Raw genomic sequence first — 22,114 nt, 5'->3', positions numbered from 1 at the left:
TGAGAAAGACCCTCTAATTTTTACGGGTCGAAACTTTGCAATTTTTTTACTGGATTTTTTACCAATAAAAGAATATATTGAATGAAATTTGGGAGACGTGTGCTGCTGTTCATCCATGCTTTTTCTGAGGATTACATTACGTCAGGCTGGGTTTGTCTGATTTTACAGCGTGACACCGCTCCTGATATCGGGATTTGTGCTGCTTCAAATATTTTATTTTTAGGATTATATCCTGTGAATATGTCATAAATGTCCCTCGTGGGAAAACCCCTTTAAGATAACTCAGTAGCTTTACCAACACTGGTAAGGCCTCATGAAAACGGCCGTGCCCGTAATCACGGCCCACGATTGTAGTATGGGAGCACGTGTAGCAAAAAATGAAAAGTAGGACATGCTCCATATTTCCCGACACGGACACCCTTCCGTAGTGATACGGAAAGGTGTCCGCGGCTAATAGAACGGGGCAGGTCCGTAATTGCGGTCCGCAGTTATGGAGTTTTTTTACGGCCGTGTGCATGGGGCCTAATACTGTAGCATGAGCTCTGCCGGATCATTAGCCATATACCCTGTTTACGGTTAGACTGTAAACTGATTATATATGGCAATTAGTGGAAATCTAGAACACAAATTATACTAAATACTCAATGAATTATTTCTCTCACACACACACACACACACACACACACACACACACACACACACACACACACACACACACACTGCTTTGAATAGCATGACATTCAGGCAGGATGGATAGTGCCAATATATAAGCCGTTGGGAAAAAATACATTATAAAAATAAGTATTGGTATTACTTTAAAGGGTTCCCCTTTGTTTGTTTTCACACCAACACACCATTACATTTGTACAGTACTTGTCCACTGCCTCCCTCTCTATCTCTTGGAAGAGAAAATGGAAGCATGACAATTGGGTCTTTCCCAATCCTTTTTTTGCTATTATTGTGGGGATGAGAAGAACCCAATAGCCGCTTCTTTGGCTACCTATATAATTCATATACTCTTGTCTTCGGAGCACTGCTTCTAGATGACTAATGACCACAATAATAATGTGAATACAATTTTATATAAATTATATAGTATGACTCAAGATTGAATTCTGGGTCATAAATAATCACAGTATGTAAGAATCTGTTGATTTTGTGGATACAGACATAGAAGCATAGCCAGAAATGTAGCCAGGCAAGAAGGAATAAATAACTATCAGAAGACTTAGACCTCATACACACAGGCTCTGCCATGTGCTCTACAGAAAGAGATATTCTCCCCTAGAAGCAGGGCAGAATACCTCGTGCAATACAGCATTCGATGCAGCATGCCACAATTTTTCTGTCGGATTCGTATGTAGTATAAATTCATGTAGTACAACCATTTACTGATGAAAATTAAAGGGGTTGCCCAAGGCCTCAGCGATCACATGCCGTACTTACTGGCATCACCGCTACAGCCAGTGATTGGTGTTGGAACTTAAACAAAGACTGGCGGGGGTCCTCCAGAGAATTGCCACTTGAGTAACAGGGGATTTAACAGGTGAATAAAGTTTTTTATATTATTTTATTACTTTTTCTGCTGCCAGCTTTCTCTTTTACTCTTAGACATCCCCTTTAACCACTTTGTCTAACAATGCCTCACTTTAAGACCTTCTATGTAATGTTGGAAATGCAAGAACGTTACCATTTGTATGTCATTTTCGACTACTTGTGGGACTCTTAATAACATATTACTGCATTTTCTAAGCCCCCAAGGCAATACAAGGGTTAAAGAGGTTACAAAATCTCTATATTGAAAAGGGGAATTGAGGCGCTAAAATGCATAGACGAACAGATGGTCTAATTTAAAACGACATAATAATTACTAACAATATAACCTGCAATCGGAAAAGAGTTTCTTTGGAAATCCCAGAGCCATTCCATATGTTGGCTAACACTTCTAGAAGTGCGTTTTGCTGAAGGAAATATTTTAGAGACTTAAATGAAACAGGCGTTTGTTTATTTTCACTAAACAGTTGACATGCATAATTATGTATAGACATAACTGAATACTTCTGGCAACACATACACAAATGATAGAGAATATATTGCCAGTAAGTAGAAACAACGGGAATCAGGATATATAAAGCTTCAGTGCAGACTTTTGGACCTACTATGGTGTTAACTGTCATCAACGTGAACACCAATTAACACCTGCACTATGTGGGCATCCCTAAAGCCAGGAGCTAGGAAAATAAATGTATCTTGTATTATAGGTTTGGCAGAGTTTATTGAAAATGTACTCTTTACATGAAATTAATTTTGTTTTGCTTGATAGGTCTTATATTCAGTGCATTTTATATATTTGTCTTTGTATATTGAAGGAGCAACAGGAATCAATGTAATTGAATTAAATAGAGACATTTCAAGGTTACACAAACCACTGTCATAGAATAATTTGGATCACATTTTTGATAGCTGGCATACAAGGATACAGGTTGATCTGGTTATGTCTACCTTTGCAACCCACATTTTTACTATACGGCATCTAAAATATAAAATGAAGAAACTTTGCAAATAGTATCTAAATATATATTTTACCATTTTGTGTATACAGCTCCTATGCAGACATATGTGTCTCTATGTCACAGACTACAAATAAACCCATTGTGTGGTCTAATCCTGTAGTTGTACTCCCTTCCATCTGCTCCTTCTTTTACTGTTTAAGTTAGCAAAAAGAGGGCGAAGATGGAATAAAACATGATTGCAGGATCAGACCACACAAGATTTTCTCGTAGTCTGTAGCCATAGAAAAACATAAGTCTGCATAACAGGCCATGCCCCTTAATATAGATTGGTTTGACCAGGCCACACCACAAATGCTGCAAATTATCTATCCAATAACCTAAAATAGCCATAAAGTATCAAATAGGTTCCATAACTGTCAAGTCACTGTATTAAACGCCGAAAATTATTAAGGAAATATTCTATACACAATGATCCTAGAGTGAGGAAATTGTCATTGCAAATTTCACTTTACTTAAGAGGTAACTCAGTTGGAAATTATACAATTCCCTAGGGTTTCATTGGTGTTCTATTTAAAAAAAAACAAGCATCGCTGATGTTATGGACCAATGTAATTGGTGGCAAAACTCTTGACGCCAATTGTTATGTTGTGCCCCCAGCCAATCCCTGTGCACCCTGGACTTTAAAAAGAGCTTTGCCCTTCCTCTCCTTGCCTGAGCGTTGTTGTGTCTGCCCATGTTCATTACTGCAAATGGTCCCTTAGTTGTATCCTGTAGCCTGTGTTCCCGTACCCTGTATCCCGTATGCTGTATCCAGTAATTGTGTTTGTTCCATTTCAAAGCCAAGTGTCATCTGTACCAAGTGTCATCAGTGCCGTGTCTGCCACACCACGTGTCTGCTATGCCTCGTGTCTGCTACACCACATGTCTGCTACGCCGAGTGTCTGCCAAATTATCTATCTAGGTATTCTTGTCCTAGAGACTGTTATGGACTATAGTTTGGCCAGCTGCTACTCCGCTACGGCGGAGCGGCCCAGTGGGTCCACATAACCCATAGTCGTGACAGCCGAATGCCAAAACCGCAAAGCAGCTGATGCAAGTGGACATGCGTGACCTCCGGGCACGCCAGGATCAGCTCTTACAGGCTGTAAACTCCGTAATTAACTGTTTGGATTGACATTCTGGTCCCAAGACCTATAGAGGTTTCATTAACCAGTGTACGATTCACTTCAAGTTACGTGCCCCTCTCTTCCCCTCTGATGAGGTCAAAGTCTCTTTTGTTATTTCTCTCCTTTCTGGCAAAGCCCTAGCATGGGTGAACTCCGTCTTGGAAGGAGAGGGTCCGAAATTCTCTGACCTGCCATTGTTTTTTGAGACTTTCCGTACAGTGTTCGTGGAATCGGGTCGAACATCCTCTGCAGCTACCTCACTGCTGATTCTTAATCAAGGGGAATCAACTGTAGGGGAGTACGCCATATCCTTCCGTACACTGGCACCAGAGCTGGTTTGAAATATTGAGGCCCTGGTGGCAACTTTCTGGCAGGGACTAGGTCCACGTATAAAATATGAACTAGCGGCTCTTGAGCTTCCCTCTACTTTGGATGCCTTGATACTCCTAGCAATCCGCATCGATATGAGGATCCAAGAGCAGACTTGTGAAGTTCGCCAGGAGAAGAGATCTTATTTATTGGCACCTAAGTTTCAAAGACCTCTTCTGCTTATCTCCTGTTGTAACTCTGGTGGGGCCAGTGCAAATAGTCAGACTCAGATTGTCTGACCAAGGGCGGCAAAGCAGATGTTCTACTGGATCATGTCTGTACTGTGGTCACAAAGGACATTTTGTGCGCCAATGCCCTCTGAAGCCGGGAAATCACAAGCACCTTGGGTTGATTGGAGAGACAACTCTAGGCGAATCTTCTTCTTCTACTAAATTCTCTCCCAGATTGTCTATTCCTGTGTCTATTGTCACCAGTGAAGGATCGCACAGTGTGCCTGACTACTTGGATTTCGGAGCAGCTGCAAATTTTTACCCAGCAGGACCTGGTAGACCGTCTCCACTTGGCCACTGTTCCTCTGGAGAAACATCTGGTGGTCGCTTCAGTTGATGTACAGCCTCTGCTGGACCCTATTCTGTCTATCACTAAGCCATTGAGACTACAGATAGGAGTCCTCCATTCTGAGCTAATAGTCGAGCTAATAGTCTTCTACATCTTAACTAAAGCTTTTAACCCCCTCTTGCTGGGATTGCCATGGCTTTGCCTGCACACGCCAGTCCTTGATTGGAATTCTGGAGAGGTCCTGCAATGGGGATCCCGATGTCTTCACCACTGTCTGCCTCAGGTTCAACCTGTTGTTTCTCGTCTGCCCCAATCTCTCTCTGGCCTGCCTCCAGAATATGCTCATTACGCGGATGTCTTCAGCAAAAAGGAGGCAGAGGTCCATTCTCCTCATCGGCCCTATGACTGTCCTATTGAGCTGCTTCCTGAAGCTTCTCCCCCTCATGTATGGGTTTATCCTCTCTCCTTGACGGAAACCCAGGTCATGTCAGTATGTCATTGAGAATCTAGAGAGGGGGTTTATCAGGAAGTCTGCTTCGCCAGCCGAAGCTGGATTCTTCTTTGTGGAAAAGAAGGATGGATCTCTTAGACCATGCATTGACTACCGTGGGTTGAATCAAATCACAGTCGAGAACAAGTACCCCTTGCCACTAATCTCCTAGCTCTTTGACAGGATTCGTGGAGCGAAGGTGTTCACTAAGCTGGATGTACGTGGGGCCTATAACCTTATCCGTATCCGCCAGGGTGATGAATGGAAAACCATGTTTAACACCCGGGATGGTCACTACGAGTATCTCGTAATGCCCTTTGGACTGTGCAATGCTCCAGCAGTGTTCTAAGAATTTGTGAACGACATCTTCTGTGATCTTCTGTATGTCTACGTGGTGGTGTATCTGGATAACATCTTGATCTACTCACCTGATTTGACGAAGCATCGGAAGCACGTACGCCAAGTCTTGTTGCAGTTAAGGGGGAATAGCCGGTATGCGAAACTTGAGAAGTGGGTGCTTGAAAAAAAAAACTTGCCCTTCCTGGAATATAGTATTTATGATCGTAGACTTTAAATGGATACAGAGAAGGTGAAGTCCGTCTTGGAGTGGCCACATCCTCAAGGTCTATCCAAACATTTCTTGGATTCGCCAATTTTTACCGGCAATTCATCCCAAATTTCTTGTCCCTTACTGCTCCCATCTCAGCTCTTACCGAGAAGGGAGTGAACGCTAAGGACTGGTCCCCTGAGGCAGAGGCGGCATTCTCCAGCCTCAAGTGCACCTTCACTTCTGCCTCTGTTCTTCAACATCCTGATGTGACTCGACAGTTTTCCTTGGAGTTTGATGCCTCTTCAATGAGTGCAGGAGCACTCTTGTTTCAGAGGAATTCCAAAGAAAAAGCGGTATCGTGTGGATTCTTCTCCAGACTTTTCTCTCCTGCTGAGCGCAACTATTCCATTGGGGACTGAGAATTACTCGCCGTCAAGTTGGTGTTGGAAAAGTAGAGACATCTGCTGGAGGGGGCTGCTCATCCTATCATCAACTTTACGGATCACAAAAATCTCACTTATTTTCAGTTGTCCCTAGCGACTAAATCCTCGTCAAGCCAGATGGTCGCTGTTCTTCGCCAAATTTCAGTTTCTTCTCCACTTCCGTCCTGTGGACAAAAACATTAAGGCTGATGCCCTGTTCCAGTCATTCGAGACAGACAACTCTGAATAAAGTCCTCAACACATAATTGACCCTTCCAAGATTATTGCAGTAAACCCCTACAGATCAAGGATATCCCTGCTGGAAAAAAATTTGTTTGCCCTGCAGACTGTAAAAGAATCCTCCACTGGGGACATAGTTCAAAACTTGCTGGGCAATCAGGTGTCTGTAAGACTCTCAACTTTATTACTCGTCACTACTGGTGGCCCACGTTGCCTAGGGATGTTGTGGACTATGTTTCCTCCTGTACAAACTGTGCCTCAAACAAATCTACCAATTCCAAACCTGCTGGTCTGCATCAACCTCTGCCAGTGCCGGATGCCAGACCTTCCTCCTACGGCTGTGTGTACTACTGTCTGCGTAAAAGTGGACCGCTTCTCCAAAATGGCACATTTCGTTCCTTTCCCTCTGCTTCCTATTTAGCAAACCTGTTCATTTAGCTTTTGTCTACACGAACTACCCCTACATATTGTCTCAGGCCGGAGAGTACAGTTCACGTCCAATTTATGGAAAGCCATGGGTAAACTCCCTGATGTGAAGTTGGATTTCTCTTCTGCCTATCCCCCACAGCCTAATGGTCAAGTGGAAATGACCAATCAAATATAAAAAAATTATCTCCGTTATTCTGTTTATGCCCAACATGACAATTGGGTACAGCTTCTGCTTTGGGCAGAGTTCTCATACAATAACTATACTAGTGAGTCTATTCCTTCTTCTCCATTCTACATTCTGTACAGTTAGCATTCATGAGTTCCTCTCCCTGTGCCAGCCATGACTCAAATACCGGCAGCTAATTCTTCATTTGGGACTTTCCGTCACATCTGGCAGCCAACCAAGTCCACGATCCTTCAGGCGGTTGATCGCATGAAGAGGTTTGCCGATAGTAAAAGAAGGGTTCCTCCTCAGTTTCCCCCCGGAATCAAGGTCTGGCTATCTTCTAAAAACATTTGTCTCAAGAGTCCTTCTCACAAATTCGCTCCGAAGTTCCTCAGTCCTTTCGAGGTCTTGCAACGAATAAACCCTGTGCCTGTAAGCTTCAGCTGCCTCCTACTCTCAGGATTACCAACTCATTCCATGTGTCCCTCTAAAAGCCTGTGGTCCTGAACCGATACAGCAAATTGCCTGATTCTACAGTTGCTCCCAGCGGCTCTTCTGATGTCTTCAAGGTGAAGAAAATCCTTGGATACAAGAGGGTAGGAGGAAAGACTTTCTATCTGGTAGACTGGAAAGGGTTTGGTCCTGAGGAACGGTCCTGGGAGGCAGAAGAGAACATCAATGCCCCAACTCTCATCAAGAAGTTTCTCCTATGCTCTGGACCTAAGAAGAGGAGGCATAAGGGGGGGGTACTTTTGTGCCCCAGGTCGCAGACCGCAGGCACGTCCTACTTACCAGCAGCCGGGACCGCAGGACATGCTCTTCATGCCGGCGTCTCCCTCTCTAGAGATGCCGGCACACACGTCTGCAGATCCCCTCTGAGTTCTATAAGGTGCAAAGTTCCCCAGCCAATCCCTGTACACCCTGGACTTTAAAAAGGGCTCTGCTCTACCTCTCCTTGCCTGATCATTGTTGTGTCTGCCCATGTTCAATGGTTCCTTAGTTGTATCCTGTTTTTCTGTACCCTATATCCCGTCTCCAGTAATTGTGTTGGTTCCAGTGCAAAGCCAAGTGTCATCTGTGCCAAGGGTCATCTGTGCCGAGTGTCATCAGTGCCACATGTCATCAGTGCCGAGTGTTATCAGTGCCGAGTGTCATCAGTGCCGAGTGTCTGCTACGCCGAGTGTCTGCTACGCCGAGTGTCTGCTACGCCGAGTGTCCGCCAAGTCATCTATCCAGGTACTCTTGTCCTAAAGATTGCTTTTGACTATAGATTGGCCAGCTGCTACTCCGCTAAGGTCGAGCGGCCTAGTGGGTCCACATACCCCATAGCCATAACATGTTATCTGCAGTACCAACCTATGAACTATAGCCTTGTTAATTAAAAGGCAAGTTTTTTTACTAACTTGTGCACAGCAGGTGGTGCCACATTTAAAAGACCGATGCCTGCTACATCTGCTATGATATCAAAGGGAAATGGATAGCTTTTTTGTTAAACAGCTTTTAAACCGATGACTCCAGTAAGGGTTCATGAACATATTATCACTCTATACAACCCTTCAAGTTGTGCAAAACCATAATACAGCCCCCATAGCAGTCTAGGAGCCTATACTATACTGCTGTATCCCTCCGGTTTCATATGGAGGCATACAGAGTTTTTTTTTGTCCTGATTCATAGGGAAACATTGTGTTATTCTCCATCAGATGCTTTATTATGGAGGGTACGTATATCCTTTAAGGAGAGAAAATCTCAATAATATTGTGTTGTACAGAAGCACCATAATGTGAGGCTGTAAATGCTTCATACTTAAAGTTCTGTCATATGCATGAGTGCGAAATCTAACCTTGACATGTTTTGTAAACTTTTCCTTGAAATGAGCACACTTTCTGCATGTTGTTTACGGTTGACATTTTTGAGGAAAAATGAAAAACAATATTACACCCTTCATGCAGTTCATAAATTGTTTTAAAGCACACAAGTCTACTTTATTATAATTAGTTAGGTTGCAAAGCAATAATTCAGCAATAAAATGCTGGAATAATTTCAAAGTGATTAATTTGTCACAGCGAAATGAACACATTTCTTATTTCTATTAAAATGCTTAAAATCACCAACTTACTAGGAGCGAATGATGCAAATCTGTTCTGCAAATAAACATTTCACTTTGAAAATGAACACTTGTTTGGTAGCGTGGGAGACCATTGCGTGATGCAAAAATCAGTAAGTTCAATGGAAATTTGAGATCTGTGAGAGTGTGTATAGGGATTAACAAGTTAGCCAGGACCCACTTAAATGAAACTCTACACTAACTTTCATTATTTTTTTTTTAGAGCAAACAAGATGTGCTATGGTGTGAAATGTACTTTACCCTGGATTTGTAGATTCCATTTGTTGTGTGCCCTATCCACAGATGTGTCCTCAATTTTTTTTTGGCTCAACATATTCCGAGTCGAGCGGAGCAAAATGTAAAAAAAAAAAGAAAAGATTATATCTTAGAAGGATACCTCAATGGATAGCATCCGTCACACATAGGTTCCCATGTTGAAAAAAAGTATACCACGCGGTATACATCTTTCTTTTACTGGTCAGCGCAATAATGTATTGAATTTTTAACCTGCGAAATTAGAGTCCTTAGCGAAATTCAAGCAATGATAAGGGTGGACACATCTGTAGGTTTATCTCTGACCGCTACAAACTGTGAATGTGATCAGGGCTGCGTTTGGGTTTGTTGAGGCCCCTGGACAAACAATTATGTGAGGGCCCTTATGTAGAAGGAAGAGAAGGGATACTTCCTCAAAAAAAACAAGATACATGTGAAGCATGAAAATTATACAGCTACAATGGTCATGCTAGTCTGGGAAGGTCTGTTGTGTGTGCTCTATGCCCCACAGTGCATGTCTATTAGGAAATACAGACCACCCTATGGAACAATGGCAGCTGTTCACCACACTTCTACTGGAAGGCCGTACTACCGTTTCCTTGGCACAAATTTAAAAACCATTTAGTAAGTAATAATGGTGGGGTTTCTTCATGCATACATTCATCCTGAATGCCATTTTTTTTTTCAATAATGCCATATAACTAGCAGAATTGTATTGATACAAGACCCAAGCAGTAGTACAAATTAACCAGTCTTTCCTAAACTACTATGAATCCCCATTCATGATGGAGGCCCCTACATGGTGAAGCCCCAGGACATTTGCCCCTTTTTCCCTCCTTATAATCTCATTTAGGCAATAAGACTGATAGAGCTGCATTCCAAACTACATATTGCAGCATGTCAGGGTCATCTGCCTGGGTTTTTTTTAACTACTATGTTTACTCTTTAGTACCTGTTACCAGCTTCTAAGAGCAATAACCAGATATACTAGTTACAAAGAAAATCTGATTAGATTAAAAAAAAACTCTACTACAGTAGGGTGCAGTAGTATGTAATGGGCATAATTTGTAAGTTTTCTTCCCCTTATGTAAAATTGTGTTTATATCACTTTGTGTGTATATTGCTCTTAAATGTTGGAGTGCTGTTGTGCCATTATATACTGCTGTGCCTCCTTGCCCTGTCATCACTGCTGGAGAATGTGCCAGTGCGAGCCCATGCAGAACCGGACGCTAATATAGTGAAGAGCGTTGTGGCTCTAAAAATGCTAGTTGGGAGGGGCCAGTGTAGGAGATATAAGGTCGATTTTGGCGCCTTTAGGGAGAGAGTGATAGACCGTGTGATGTGCCATGGGACCCTGTGTCTTTTTTGTCTGCAGTTGGGCTCTGAGTTAAGCCATCGTGAGACTGATGGTGGTTTGCAAAGTGTAGCAATGACAAGCCAGTGAGGAGAGGTGCAGGGTTGGTTGAGAAGAGCTAAAGTTAGACTGTCAATGATCCGTGGCAGAGGCCAGAAGTCCTAAATCACTGAGGGGTGCTTACACCTTAATGTGAATCTTGTGCTTGTCACTGGGAGAGAAGATGTGAGCGGTGAGAGAAAACCTGCTCTGCAGTTTGGGAGCCTGGGCTTGGTCCATGTGGGTTGTGGAAGTGTCAACCCCGGGAAATGGAGGGCACTGTGGCTGCATCTACGGAGGACACTGTGGCAGCATCTACAGAGCGCACTGTGGCAGCATCTACAGAGGGCACTGTGGCAGCATCTACAGAGGACACTGTGGCATTATCTAGGGGTGTGTTGCATTATCTACAGAGGGCACTGTGGCATTATCTACAGAGGACACTGAGGCAGCATCTACAGAGGGCACTGTGGCAGCATCCACAGAGGGCACTGTGGCAGCATCCACAGAGGGCACTGTGGCACTATCTAAAAAGGGGCTGCCCAATCTTGACATGTGTGTCTGCCAAACGCTGCCAACTGAGCCACCAGACTGCATTTAGTGACACTTAAACTGGAAAACTGTATTGTTGAAGCACGTGGAGAATTCTCTCAAATTTTAAACCTAGTGGTATTATTATAGTAATGTAGTATTATTATTATAGTAATGTAGTATTAGTATTATAGTAATATAGTGTTAAGTAATGCGGCCCATCAACTTCCCATTTTTTCTATATGTGGCCCACTTACCCGGCCGAGTTTGAGACCCCTGATCTATTCCACGCTATAAAGGGTAGCCCCTTTTACAATTACATTTAGTGCTGGTAGAGTAGAGATATTCAGCTTGGTTTGTCCCCACAATGCCTAAATGGATTTGAAGAATGACAACCATTCTTTTAAGGGCTGTTCACATCTGCGTTGGAGGCTTCGTTATGGGGCCTCCGTCGCAGGTCCAACAGAAATTACCAGAAACAATAGTGCTGCATGCAGCGCTATTGTTTACAGTAAATCTACGGATACCTTGATGGAAAGCCAATGGAACCCAAAAAAGTGAATGGGTTCCATCGTTCGCGGGCAGTGTCATTGTTGCAAGGGAACCGTTGCATCCGGCATTCGCTTGTTCTTCTCCTTTGACTGAGCAGAACAACAGAATGTGACAGCGCAGATGTAAACAGCCCCTAAGCCAGAGATATGGTCGCAGCAGTTGTCTCTTTCCATCATCATTATTCTTGACAGGTCATATCAAGTTAATTACTCAGCGAAAGCACCTCTGAAGATAGGAATAATGGGAAATCTGTACATCCTTAAGCATGATGTACGTGAACTTCAGAATGAAAAATGTGCTTCCAAAAATCTATAATTTCTTAACTATGGATTTGCTATTAAAATAAATTTTATGACTACTCAACTGTGGATATTAGAAATACTTTTATAGAGTCCAAAATATTTCTCATATTATTAAAGGAGACCTACCAAAATAAAATTATATCAGACTAAAAATATACAAATAAAAAAAAAACAACACTTTAACTTCTTTTATGCTGTAAAATCATTGCTTGGCATTATAGGCCCAAAGCCTGTTACTGCACTACTGAAAATCTCAGGTGGCAACATATTCCCTTCTGATTTCTACTAAATGCAACGTTGTCACGCAGACCTTGAGTTCATTGAAATAATGGTGGGAATAGTAGCAGTTATATGTATGTGGGTACTTTGATGCTTTTGGTGACTTGAATCTACAAGAAAATACACTCCACCTCTTCAGGATTCAGGTTATTTTAACTAATCCTATCTCAGCATAGAAGTAAAATGTAAGAATTTAAGATTTTCACAATGTATATTGAACGGCCTCTGAAACCTTTTTAGGTGCGTCTTCTTTTTGTTTTGTGTGGGTAACAGAAGCATGTTAGAAGCCACAACTTCCACATTAGGCTGGATACTAATTCAGTAAGAACTTTTGCATTAACTTTGAATTATTGTGCCCCATCAAAAACAACCTTGGCTAACTGTCCATATCACTCCCTCCCCTAGATTGCCAACACAGTTGGAAACACTGAAGCCTTCAACTATACGGTGCCTAGTTCAGAATTGGAAATCTGCATTTGGTGAGGAGAATTTGGGCACCATGTTCCTGCATTTCCTTGCCCTTGTGTTTTGGACAGTATCTTTTGCAGGTACAACACCTTTCATAGATTGTCTATCATAGATTCCTTCCATGTTCTAGTTAATATTTTTTTTTAAATAAAGCTTTTTTGATGCCAAAATTATTTAATCTAAATGGTTATGTTTTTAATATGAAGAGTTAAAATGCAGCATAAAAAGGGGCAGACTAAGAATGAGCTTGACCCCAAGGCATTAAAAGGTAATGGCCCCTTTCTAGCCATTATTGCCATGATAAACTTTATCTTGGTTAATAAAATGTAATTGAGGAGACTTATCATTGACATTTCCTTTTTTTTTTTTTTTTTGAGACACAAACTTTAATGTGTGCTCTAAATGGCCAAGTAGTTGTGTGCCCTCCTGGTCATGGGCCCTAGGGCACTGCCCTAATGCCTGAATGGTCATTCCACCGCTGAGCACACATACCATAATCTAGTCTATTTTTAATACTAAAAAAATAACCGAAACAGAAGCATAGCACATGAAATAAGGCCTGGTTTTAGTACATCATTGGGATAGTTTGATAAATAATACATTTGCTTACTATTATTGTGATATATAGTAGTACAAACCAAGGTTGCACAGATATTTATACAATTTTTATAAATATTGTATAATACAATAAGAAAAATATTTTAGAGCACAGTTTTTTCTCCCGCTGAGCTACATAGAACTCAAAAAGCAAATGCTGCATGTAACATTATGACACAATTCAGATTGGCTTATCACTCATCCTCTCAACATTATGAAGCAAATGGAGAAATTATTTTCAATAAAAAAATAATTTTTTTTCTTTGCACTGTGTTCTCAAAGATAGAATTTTATTCAGCGCATCAATGTTCCCCAATACCTAAGAGATTCTGTTACTTAATAGAATAACATTTCTTTCTTCAAGTTAACTTAATATGGTTATAGAAATATGGTAAGAAAATTTAATTGGGGAAGTAAAACAAAATAACCCCAGTATCACTCATTAATAAAGTATATTATATGATCTTCATCTATTTATATTAGAATAAAAAATACTTATAGTCATTGTGGTTAAAGGGTTATTCCCATCACAGAAAGTGATGGCATATTGATAAGTTATGCCATCACTTTTTGAACGATGGGCAGGTTCGACTGCCGGAACCTAGACGTGCAGGAAACTCTCGGCCACTGGATGTGCAGGGAACTACTAGAAAGCTTTTTTCGCTTGAATTGAACTGTGCTGGAGTTCCCTACATAGTGGTTAGCCGGGAGCATGGTTCTACAGGGAAAAAACTGTTAATGGGCTGCGGCACTAAACCAGTTCTGCAGCCCCGTTATTCTCAGTATCAGTGAGGATTTTGGCACTGCTAGCAATATGCCACCACTATCTGTGGTGGTTAATACCCTTGTCACTGGGGTAGATACCTTAACATTAGCTTGAAGGCTATGTACACCTTTGAAACAAAACATTTTTTTTTAATAAATCAATGTTTTAAGTGCTTTGAAACAGCTTTTATATTGACTTTTATAAAAAAACAACAACTTTATTTTTGTAATTTACAGCTTTTATGTATCCTGTATTCAAAGGAGCTGCATCGTTCCACCAGAATCGGATGAAAGCTGGTCCTGAAACTCAGGATTCCTCTAATAATGATCACATCTCAGTTCAAAAATTGGATGTGATCGATATTAGCTGGATCCTGCATGTCAGAGACATGCAGGACCAGCTTTGGGCCGGGCCATGAGCTCAGCTGAGTTGACAGCCAGGGCTTTGACAGAACAATACAGGATACATAGAAGCTGTAACCTAAAAAGTAAACTTTTTTTTTTATATTTTGCTTTTTTAGTGGACAAATAACCATGCCAAACAGTGCCTGATAATAAGTTCTGTACAGTGCCATATGTTGACCGAATTACACTTCTTTACAGTTTCCTAAATAACAATGCTATACAGTGCAGGCACCACCACCATACACTGCACAAATAATATACTGAACACTGCCTAAGTTGCAGTGCCACACAATTCCTACGTAAATACTACCATATAGTTCTGAAACAATATGAACATTCATTCACCAAAGTAACAGCGCCAAGTGCAATTTAATAACAGTGCTATACAATAAATAATAATATTTCTGATTGTCACAAATGCCCCTGAGGCGCCCCCTTCAGCAAGGGTGACTGATACACTCTATGAAAAAGCTAGGCCAGCTATGCCTCAAATCAGAAATTATTTGGGGTCTGATGAGTGCTGTATGTTGGGAATTCTGAACTGAGCTAAGGGTTTTGCTTATCACTAACACGGAATTAGAGGCCTCAACTTTCCTCATGAATTGGCCTTGAAAAAGTGGCAATTGTGGGGGAGGGGCTGGAAACTAGTTTGCCACAAATATCTTTCTCCTATGGGAGCCCTTTTGCCATATAGCAGTACCGAAAGAAGTGACGTTACATAGTTCACTGCAGAACTGACTCCTTGGAAGCAAGAAGTGTCATAAAAATTATGGAGCATGCTTATTTTGCTCTATATTTGGGGGCCAATTAGTGGGTACACTATTTGGCGCCCAAAAAACATAACGGTAGGAAGTGTATCTCGATGATCCCAATAATGTAGTCTACATCTAGCACTTGACACGGTTCTAGTTTTACATCAGATGTTTAATTAATACTTCAAATAGTTAAATAGTCTTACTATCAAAACTCCTTTGAGTATATAATGTATAAAATGTGTGAAAAGTAAACATGTATCTTACATTTGATTACTATTACATTTTTTTTTACTCAAAACATTGTATGAACTTACAGTATGGACATCCATAAAGTTCAACTCTTAATCCAATCTGTCCTTCCCCACTCCAGTCCAGAGGAACTATACGCACATAGCGAGCTACTATTGGGTGCTGTAACTCATGTCGGACAACAGTATCGGAGTTAACGTTTCCAGGAAATGCCTAAAGGAGAATAAAAATCTTCCGTTTAATGTCAAATATAAAATGAGCTAAACAGCAATAACATTAGCATATTTTAAAAAAAAAAACACCATATAAGTCTATGTCATATAACTGCCAATGCAACCCAGGGTGCTGCTATCATTTCCAGAGTGCAGAACCTAGAAGGAACATGAACAAGAGACAGGGAGTGATAATTATAAGGGTATGTTCACACGCTGTGTTTTGAGGCGTATTATGGGGCGTAAACGCCTCGAATTAGGCCTGAAAAAATGGTAGCTAAACGCCTCCAAACATCTGGCCATTGAAAAAACTGCACATGAAAAAACGCCCTGTAAAAAAGAAGGAGCATGTCACTACTTTAGCCATTTTTGGAGCTGTTTTTCATTGTATCAATGTAAAAACAGCTCCAAAGATGTTTAGAAAAAAAGTTCTCTGAAAACAGCTCTGTCATTTTCAGCCATTTTTACCTGAGCGTGTGAACATACCCTAAGTGTATGTTCACACAGAGTTTTTTGCAGGTGTTTTTCGGCAGCGGCCACTGAGCGCTGCAGGCAGAAAATCAAGTGAAAGCCTCTTTCTCTGCCTCCCATTGATTTAAATTGGAGGTCAGAGACGGAAATGCCTGAAGAAAGAGCATGTCGCTTTTTTTTCGCGTGAGCGTTTTTAAAAAAATCAATGGGAGGTAATTTCGGCTGTTTTTAGCACTGTTTCCGTTGCGGTTTCTGCGTCAAAAACAGTGCCAAGATACTCTGTGTGAACTAGGCTTAATTATCTTTATTTATATAGCACCAACATATTCTGTATTTCTTTTCAATTGGACACATAACAAAGAAGTAGAAATACAAGTCATCAAAATAAATGAACAAACAATGAGACAAAAGGAAGTATGGCTCTCAGAATGGAATTGCATAAAAATATATATATATAAAAAATATATATATTTTTATTTTGCAAAAGTATTAAAAAAAATTAAAATAAATTTGCTATCACTGTAATCGTAAGGACCTGAAGAATAAAGTGAACATGTTATTTTTACCGCACGGTGAATGCCCAAAACAACTAATCTCAGAAAACAATGGCAAAATTGCTGTTTTTTTCAACCCCCCAAAAAAATTAACAAAAGTTTTTTAATACATTTTATGTACCCTACAATGGTGCCATTAAAAAAATGCAACTCCTCCTACAAAAACCATGCCTTTATATGACTATGTCGACAGGAGAATTAAAAAGTTATGGCCCTTGGAACAAAGTGATGAAAAAATAGAAAAAAGTTGCAATGCCCTCATAGCACAAAAAAGCTTTGACCTGAAGGAGTTAATAAGGAAGGATGAGTGTTAGTGTATGTTCTTACGCTAGACTTAAAATGGCTGCAAAACACGGAGCTGTTTTCAAGGGAAAACAGCCCCTGATTTTCAGCCGTTTTTTAAGCATCAACATTTTTTGATGCGTTTTTTACGGCTCCAAAAATGGCTCAAGAAGTGACATGCACTTCTTTTTTACAGGGCGATTTTTTACAGGGCATTTTTACATGGCTGAAAATAAGCCATCTGAACATACCCTAATAAGTCATTGGCTGAACGAAGAGCATGACTAGTTAGTAGATGGAGATGAGAGCTGAATTATTTGACGGTGCAGCATTGTGGAGAGCTTTGAAGACTTATGGGAGTGATGAGATGCGTAGTATGACAGTCCACATGTCATTATGCTTCTGGCTTAGAGGGCTCTGAAATTAAACTCTGATTTACTTAGTGGATTTGTTCAAGAAACATCCATGTAATACATACATGCTTTCGAATTTTTGCAACAATTTGTAGAAAATATAACAAAATAGACAAATATAGTTAAAAACGTTGTGTTTTTAATTCCTCAGATAATGATTACAATAATCCGTTCAGTATTGACTACAATTATTTCCCTCTATGAACATAAAATCAATGTAACAAGCATTGCAGAACAGTAATGAATATCTAAGGCTCTGATCTATATCACCATATGTATAAAATCAATTAAAAATTCTACCCAAATGGTCTTTGGGCATTTACATTTTTTTATGTGTTTGAGTGTTTCACAAAAAAAGATAATTTACATAGAAGTTACATAGAAGAGAAGACAAGTTGAAGTGAGTAATAATATTGTTGTGTTGTATATTCTGATTGACTAAAAGCAAGTTGTGTTTTATCATTTTTTGCAACGGACAAGTTTTGGTTGAAATTTTTGTGAATTGGGTGATAAAAAAGAGTGAAGGACACAATACAGATAGTACTTTGCATAAAGGAAAAAGGGTCAGTAAAGATGTTGTTGAGTTGCGAAGCTTGGGTGCTTATATGGGACATTATCTTTTATTATAAAGACAACCCAAAGATGAGTCATACAATGAACACAATGTGGAGTTATGTCAAAACTGGTGCAAAGGAAAAGCGGAGTAGTTGACTATATCAACCAATTTGATTCCATCTTTCATATTTCAGAGGCGCTTTGAAAAATATAAGCATTGTCCGGATTAGTTGCCATTGACAACTACTCCCCTTTTTCCTTACACATCTCCCACATAGTATGCCAACAAAGAAAGTGATAATTTGAAATATTGGTAGTTGGATTGGGTTACTGGTGCTTTCTTTATTAGACATAAAACAAAAATAAAACCTACAATGCATTCCAAAAGTCTTCAGACCCTTTAATTTTTTTCTCATTTTGTTATGTTGAGGTCTTGAGCTAAAATGAAAAAAAATCTGATTTCATTTAGAGGCATACAGAGTTTTTTCGTCATGATTCCTCAGAACAAAAATTTGTGGCATTCTCCATTGGACGTAGTATGTGCGGAAGTAGGTTTCCCTTGTATTGCTTATAGGAGAGAACACCTCCGTAAATTTGTTGCCTGATGAAGACTGCACATGAAGCCTGTGTAGCTTCAAACAAGCTCCGTGCAGGTGGGTTTGCCATATCCATGAGTATAGCAAACCATCCTTATATATACAGTGCATTCAGAAAGTTTTCTGACCCTTTCACTTTTTTCACATTTTGTTATGTTAAGCCTTGTACTAAAATAAAAAAAATCACGTTTTTCCCCATCATTCTGCACTCAATGCGCCAGAATGACAAAACTGAAAACAGAATGTTATTAATCTTTGCTAATTTATATTAAAAGCAAAAACTAAAATCTTGCATTGATATAAGTAATCAGAACTTAATTTAAGCACCTTTGGCAGCGATAACAGCCTCCAGTCTTCTTGGGTATGATGCCACAAGGTTTGCACACCTGGATTTGGAGATTTTCTGCCATTCGTTTCTGCAGATCCCCTCAAGCTCTGTCAGGTTGGATGGGGACCGTCGGTGGACAGCCATTTTCAGGTCTCTCCAGAGATGTTTGATTGGGTTCAAGTCAGGACTCTGGCTGATCCACTCAAGGACATTCACAGAGTTGTTCCTAAGCCAGTCCTGTGTTGTCTTGGCTGTGTGCTTAGGGTCATTTTCTTATTGGAATGTGAACTTTCAGCCCGGACTGAGGTCCAGAGCACTCTGGATCAGGTTTTCATTAAGAATATCTTTGTACTTTGCTCCATTCATCTTTCCCTCAACCCTGACCAGTCTCGCTGTCCCAGCCACTGAAAAACACCCCACAGCATGGTGCTGCCACAACCATGCTTCACTGTATGAATAGAATTGGGGAGGTGATGAGCAGTGCCTGGTTTCCTCCAGACATGATGCTTAGAATTGAGACCAAAAAGTTCTATTTTGGTTTCATCAGACAACAGAATCTTTTTTCTCATAGTCTGAGAATCCTTTAGGTGCTTTTTGCAATCTCCAGGCGGGCTTTCATGTGTCTTTCTGGTCACTCTGCCATAAAACCCAGATTGGTGGAGTTCTGCAGTGATGGTTGACTTTCTGGAAGTTTCTCCCATCTAGCCACAGGATCTTTGTTGCTCAGACAAAGTAACCATTGGATTCTTGGTCACCTCTCTTACCAAGGCCCTTCTCCCCCAATTACTTCGTTTGGTGGGGCGTCCAGCTCTAGGAAGCGGCCTGGTTGTTCCAAACTTCTTCCTTTTAAGAATTATGGGGCCACTGTACTCTTGGGAACTTTCAGTGCACCAAAATTTTTTTGTATCCTCCTCCAGATCTGTGCCTCCACACAATTCTGTCTCTAAACTATACAGGCAGTTCTTTCCTCCTCATGGCTTGGTTTTTGCTCTGATATGCATTGCCTGCTGTGAGACCTTATATAAACAGGGGTGTGTCTTTCCAAATCATGGCCAATCAAATGAGTTTACCACATGTGGACTCCAATCAAGTTGTAGAAATATTTCAAAGATGAACTAGAGAAATGGGAGGCCCCCAGAGCTAAATTTCAAGTGTCATAGCAAAATTTGAGTTTTTCATTTTTATTAAACTTTCAAAAATGTAAAAAATTATTTTTTCTCTTTGTCATTATGGGGTATTGAATTCAGAATTATGGGGAAAAACTAGATTTTTTTTGTATTTTAGCACAAGGCTTAACATAACAAAATGTGAAAAAAGTGAAAGGGTCTGAAGACTTTCCAAACGCACTGTATGTATTAGAATGGTTTGCTATACTCATGGACATGGCAAACCTGCCTGCACGGAGATGGTATGAAGCTTCACAGGCTGCATGTGCATTCTTTATCAAGTAACAAGTTTACGGAGGTGTTCTCCCCTATAAGCAATACTTCTAGGGACACCTACTTCCGCACATACGATGTCCAATGGAGAACACCACAAATTTCTGTTCTGAGGAATCATGACGATAAAACTTTGTATGCCTCTAAATAAAATCAGAGGCATGAGTAAAGACCACTTGCCCCTCTGTATCAGCCCTATTACAGCTCCGTACAAAACAAAGCGGAATAAAGAGTAGATTGTATGAGCCTATCGCTTAAAATAGTTTTTTGTTTTTTTTAAGACATAAATAATTTACTTATAAGATGCATTACAGAAAACAGGTTCAAGTTTGCAAGCACAAGATGCCAGATTGTCAATTAGGTAGTGCACATGATAAACAAGCAAGAGGTTTGATTCATAGCCATATTGAGCGTGTGGGATTATACAATTTAAAGGAGCACTCCACTTTTTTCTTTATTTCCCCCCCTCCATTTGTACATTGCTGTTTCAGTGGGATGCTGTGTGCAGAAATACTTACCGATCCGTGCATCGCCTAGTTTTCGGATCCAGCGCCGGATCCATGGTCTAGAATCATTGTGCTTTTGAGGAAACTGGAACTCAGACTAAATGCATTCCTATGGAGCCTCGTTCTGGCTCCCATAGGAATGCATTGAGAGCCTGAGTTCCAGTTTTCTCAAAAACACAATGATTCTAGACCATGCCAGAATGTGATCATGTGGGCGGCGCTAGATCCGAAAACGACGTGATGCACGGATCGGTAAGTATTTCTGCACACAGCACCCCACTGAAACACCAATGTACAAATGGAGGGGGAAATAGAAAAAAAAAGTGGAGTTGTTCTTTAAGAAGACATTGATAAGAATAAAAAAGCATGGTGTTATTTATAAAGGTTTCCTTGGCTTGGAGTGTTTATACAATTACTACAACCATAAAATACAAAGCTTAATGATAACCTGATGTGCCAAAGACAATATCCAGCATTTCAGAGATTGCTTAACATCTCGGAACTGAAAATCAAATCAAAACATCTTTACTCTGAGCAGAGAAAGTGTCCAAAAAATCAGGAAAGTGTGTCAAGAGTCCACTGTGTATCAAGCACTGGCACTGGCTGCGCCATTTTGTTTTCAATGTTGACTATTTAAATGCTGATTACAATCTGCTGACTATATCTAATGGCTTGTTCTTCCAGCAATGGCACGCAGTAATGAAATGTTTCACAACAATTGAAATGCAGAGGAGGCTTCACTATTATTTGGCTGTTTATGAAACTAGCTACAATATTCCAAGACGGAATTATTTTGTTGTTTTTTTAATCTGCTGGATCCTGTGTAGTTCAATATAGATACTTAACTACATGCAGAACATCATAAGAGTCCCATGGAAAAAAAAAGCAAGATCTAGTACAAAAGGTTTGCACAATCCATTTTATGGCAAATTTTATATCTTAACTCAATAATTACATTTTACTGAATATTTTATTATAGACAATTAGCATAAATGCAAACATAGGGAAAGATTAAATTAAGTTTCAAGAAATATTTCAAGAATTTCAAATCAAATTATTATTTGTGTTGTAAACTGTATTGTATAATGTAGCAATCATTTACCTCAGTCCGATTTGGAACCACTGGGGTTAATAAGCGGCTCGACAGACCGATCCATACTATTGGCTTGTATTCCCCTGATATAGAGAACCTATGTCAATGCCTCTTCATACGCTCTGAG

General features: G+C 40.3%; 1 protein-coding gene across 1 annotated transcript in view; it reads right to left on the bottom strand.

The window, feature by feature from the left end:
- The window catches only part of CNTNAP2 (contactin associated protein 2), a 1,694,842-nt gene that overhangs the window by 922,970 nt on the left and 749,758 nt on the right, over positions 1-22,114 (bottom strand). Inside the window, exon 4 of the mRNA XM_075827067.1 lies at positions 15,604-15,751. Coding sequence (XP_075683182.1) covers positions 15,604-15,751 — 148 coding nt within the window. The remainder of the gene's footprint in view (positions 1-15,603; positions 15,752-22,114) is intronic.

Source organism: Rhinoderma darwinii, chromosome 5 (genome assembly GCF_050947455.1).
Source record: "Rhinoderma darwinii isolate aRhiDar2 chromosome 5, aRhiDar2.hap1, whole genome shotgun sequence".
Classification (NCBI taxonomy): Eukaryota; Metazoa; Chordata; class Amphibia; order Anura; family Rhinodermatidae; genus Rhinoderma; species Rhinoderma darwinii.
The sequence above is the reverse complement of the archived record's forward strand: the minus strand, read 5'-3'. Positions and strand labels throughout refer to the sequence as shown.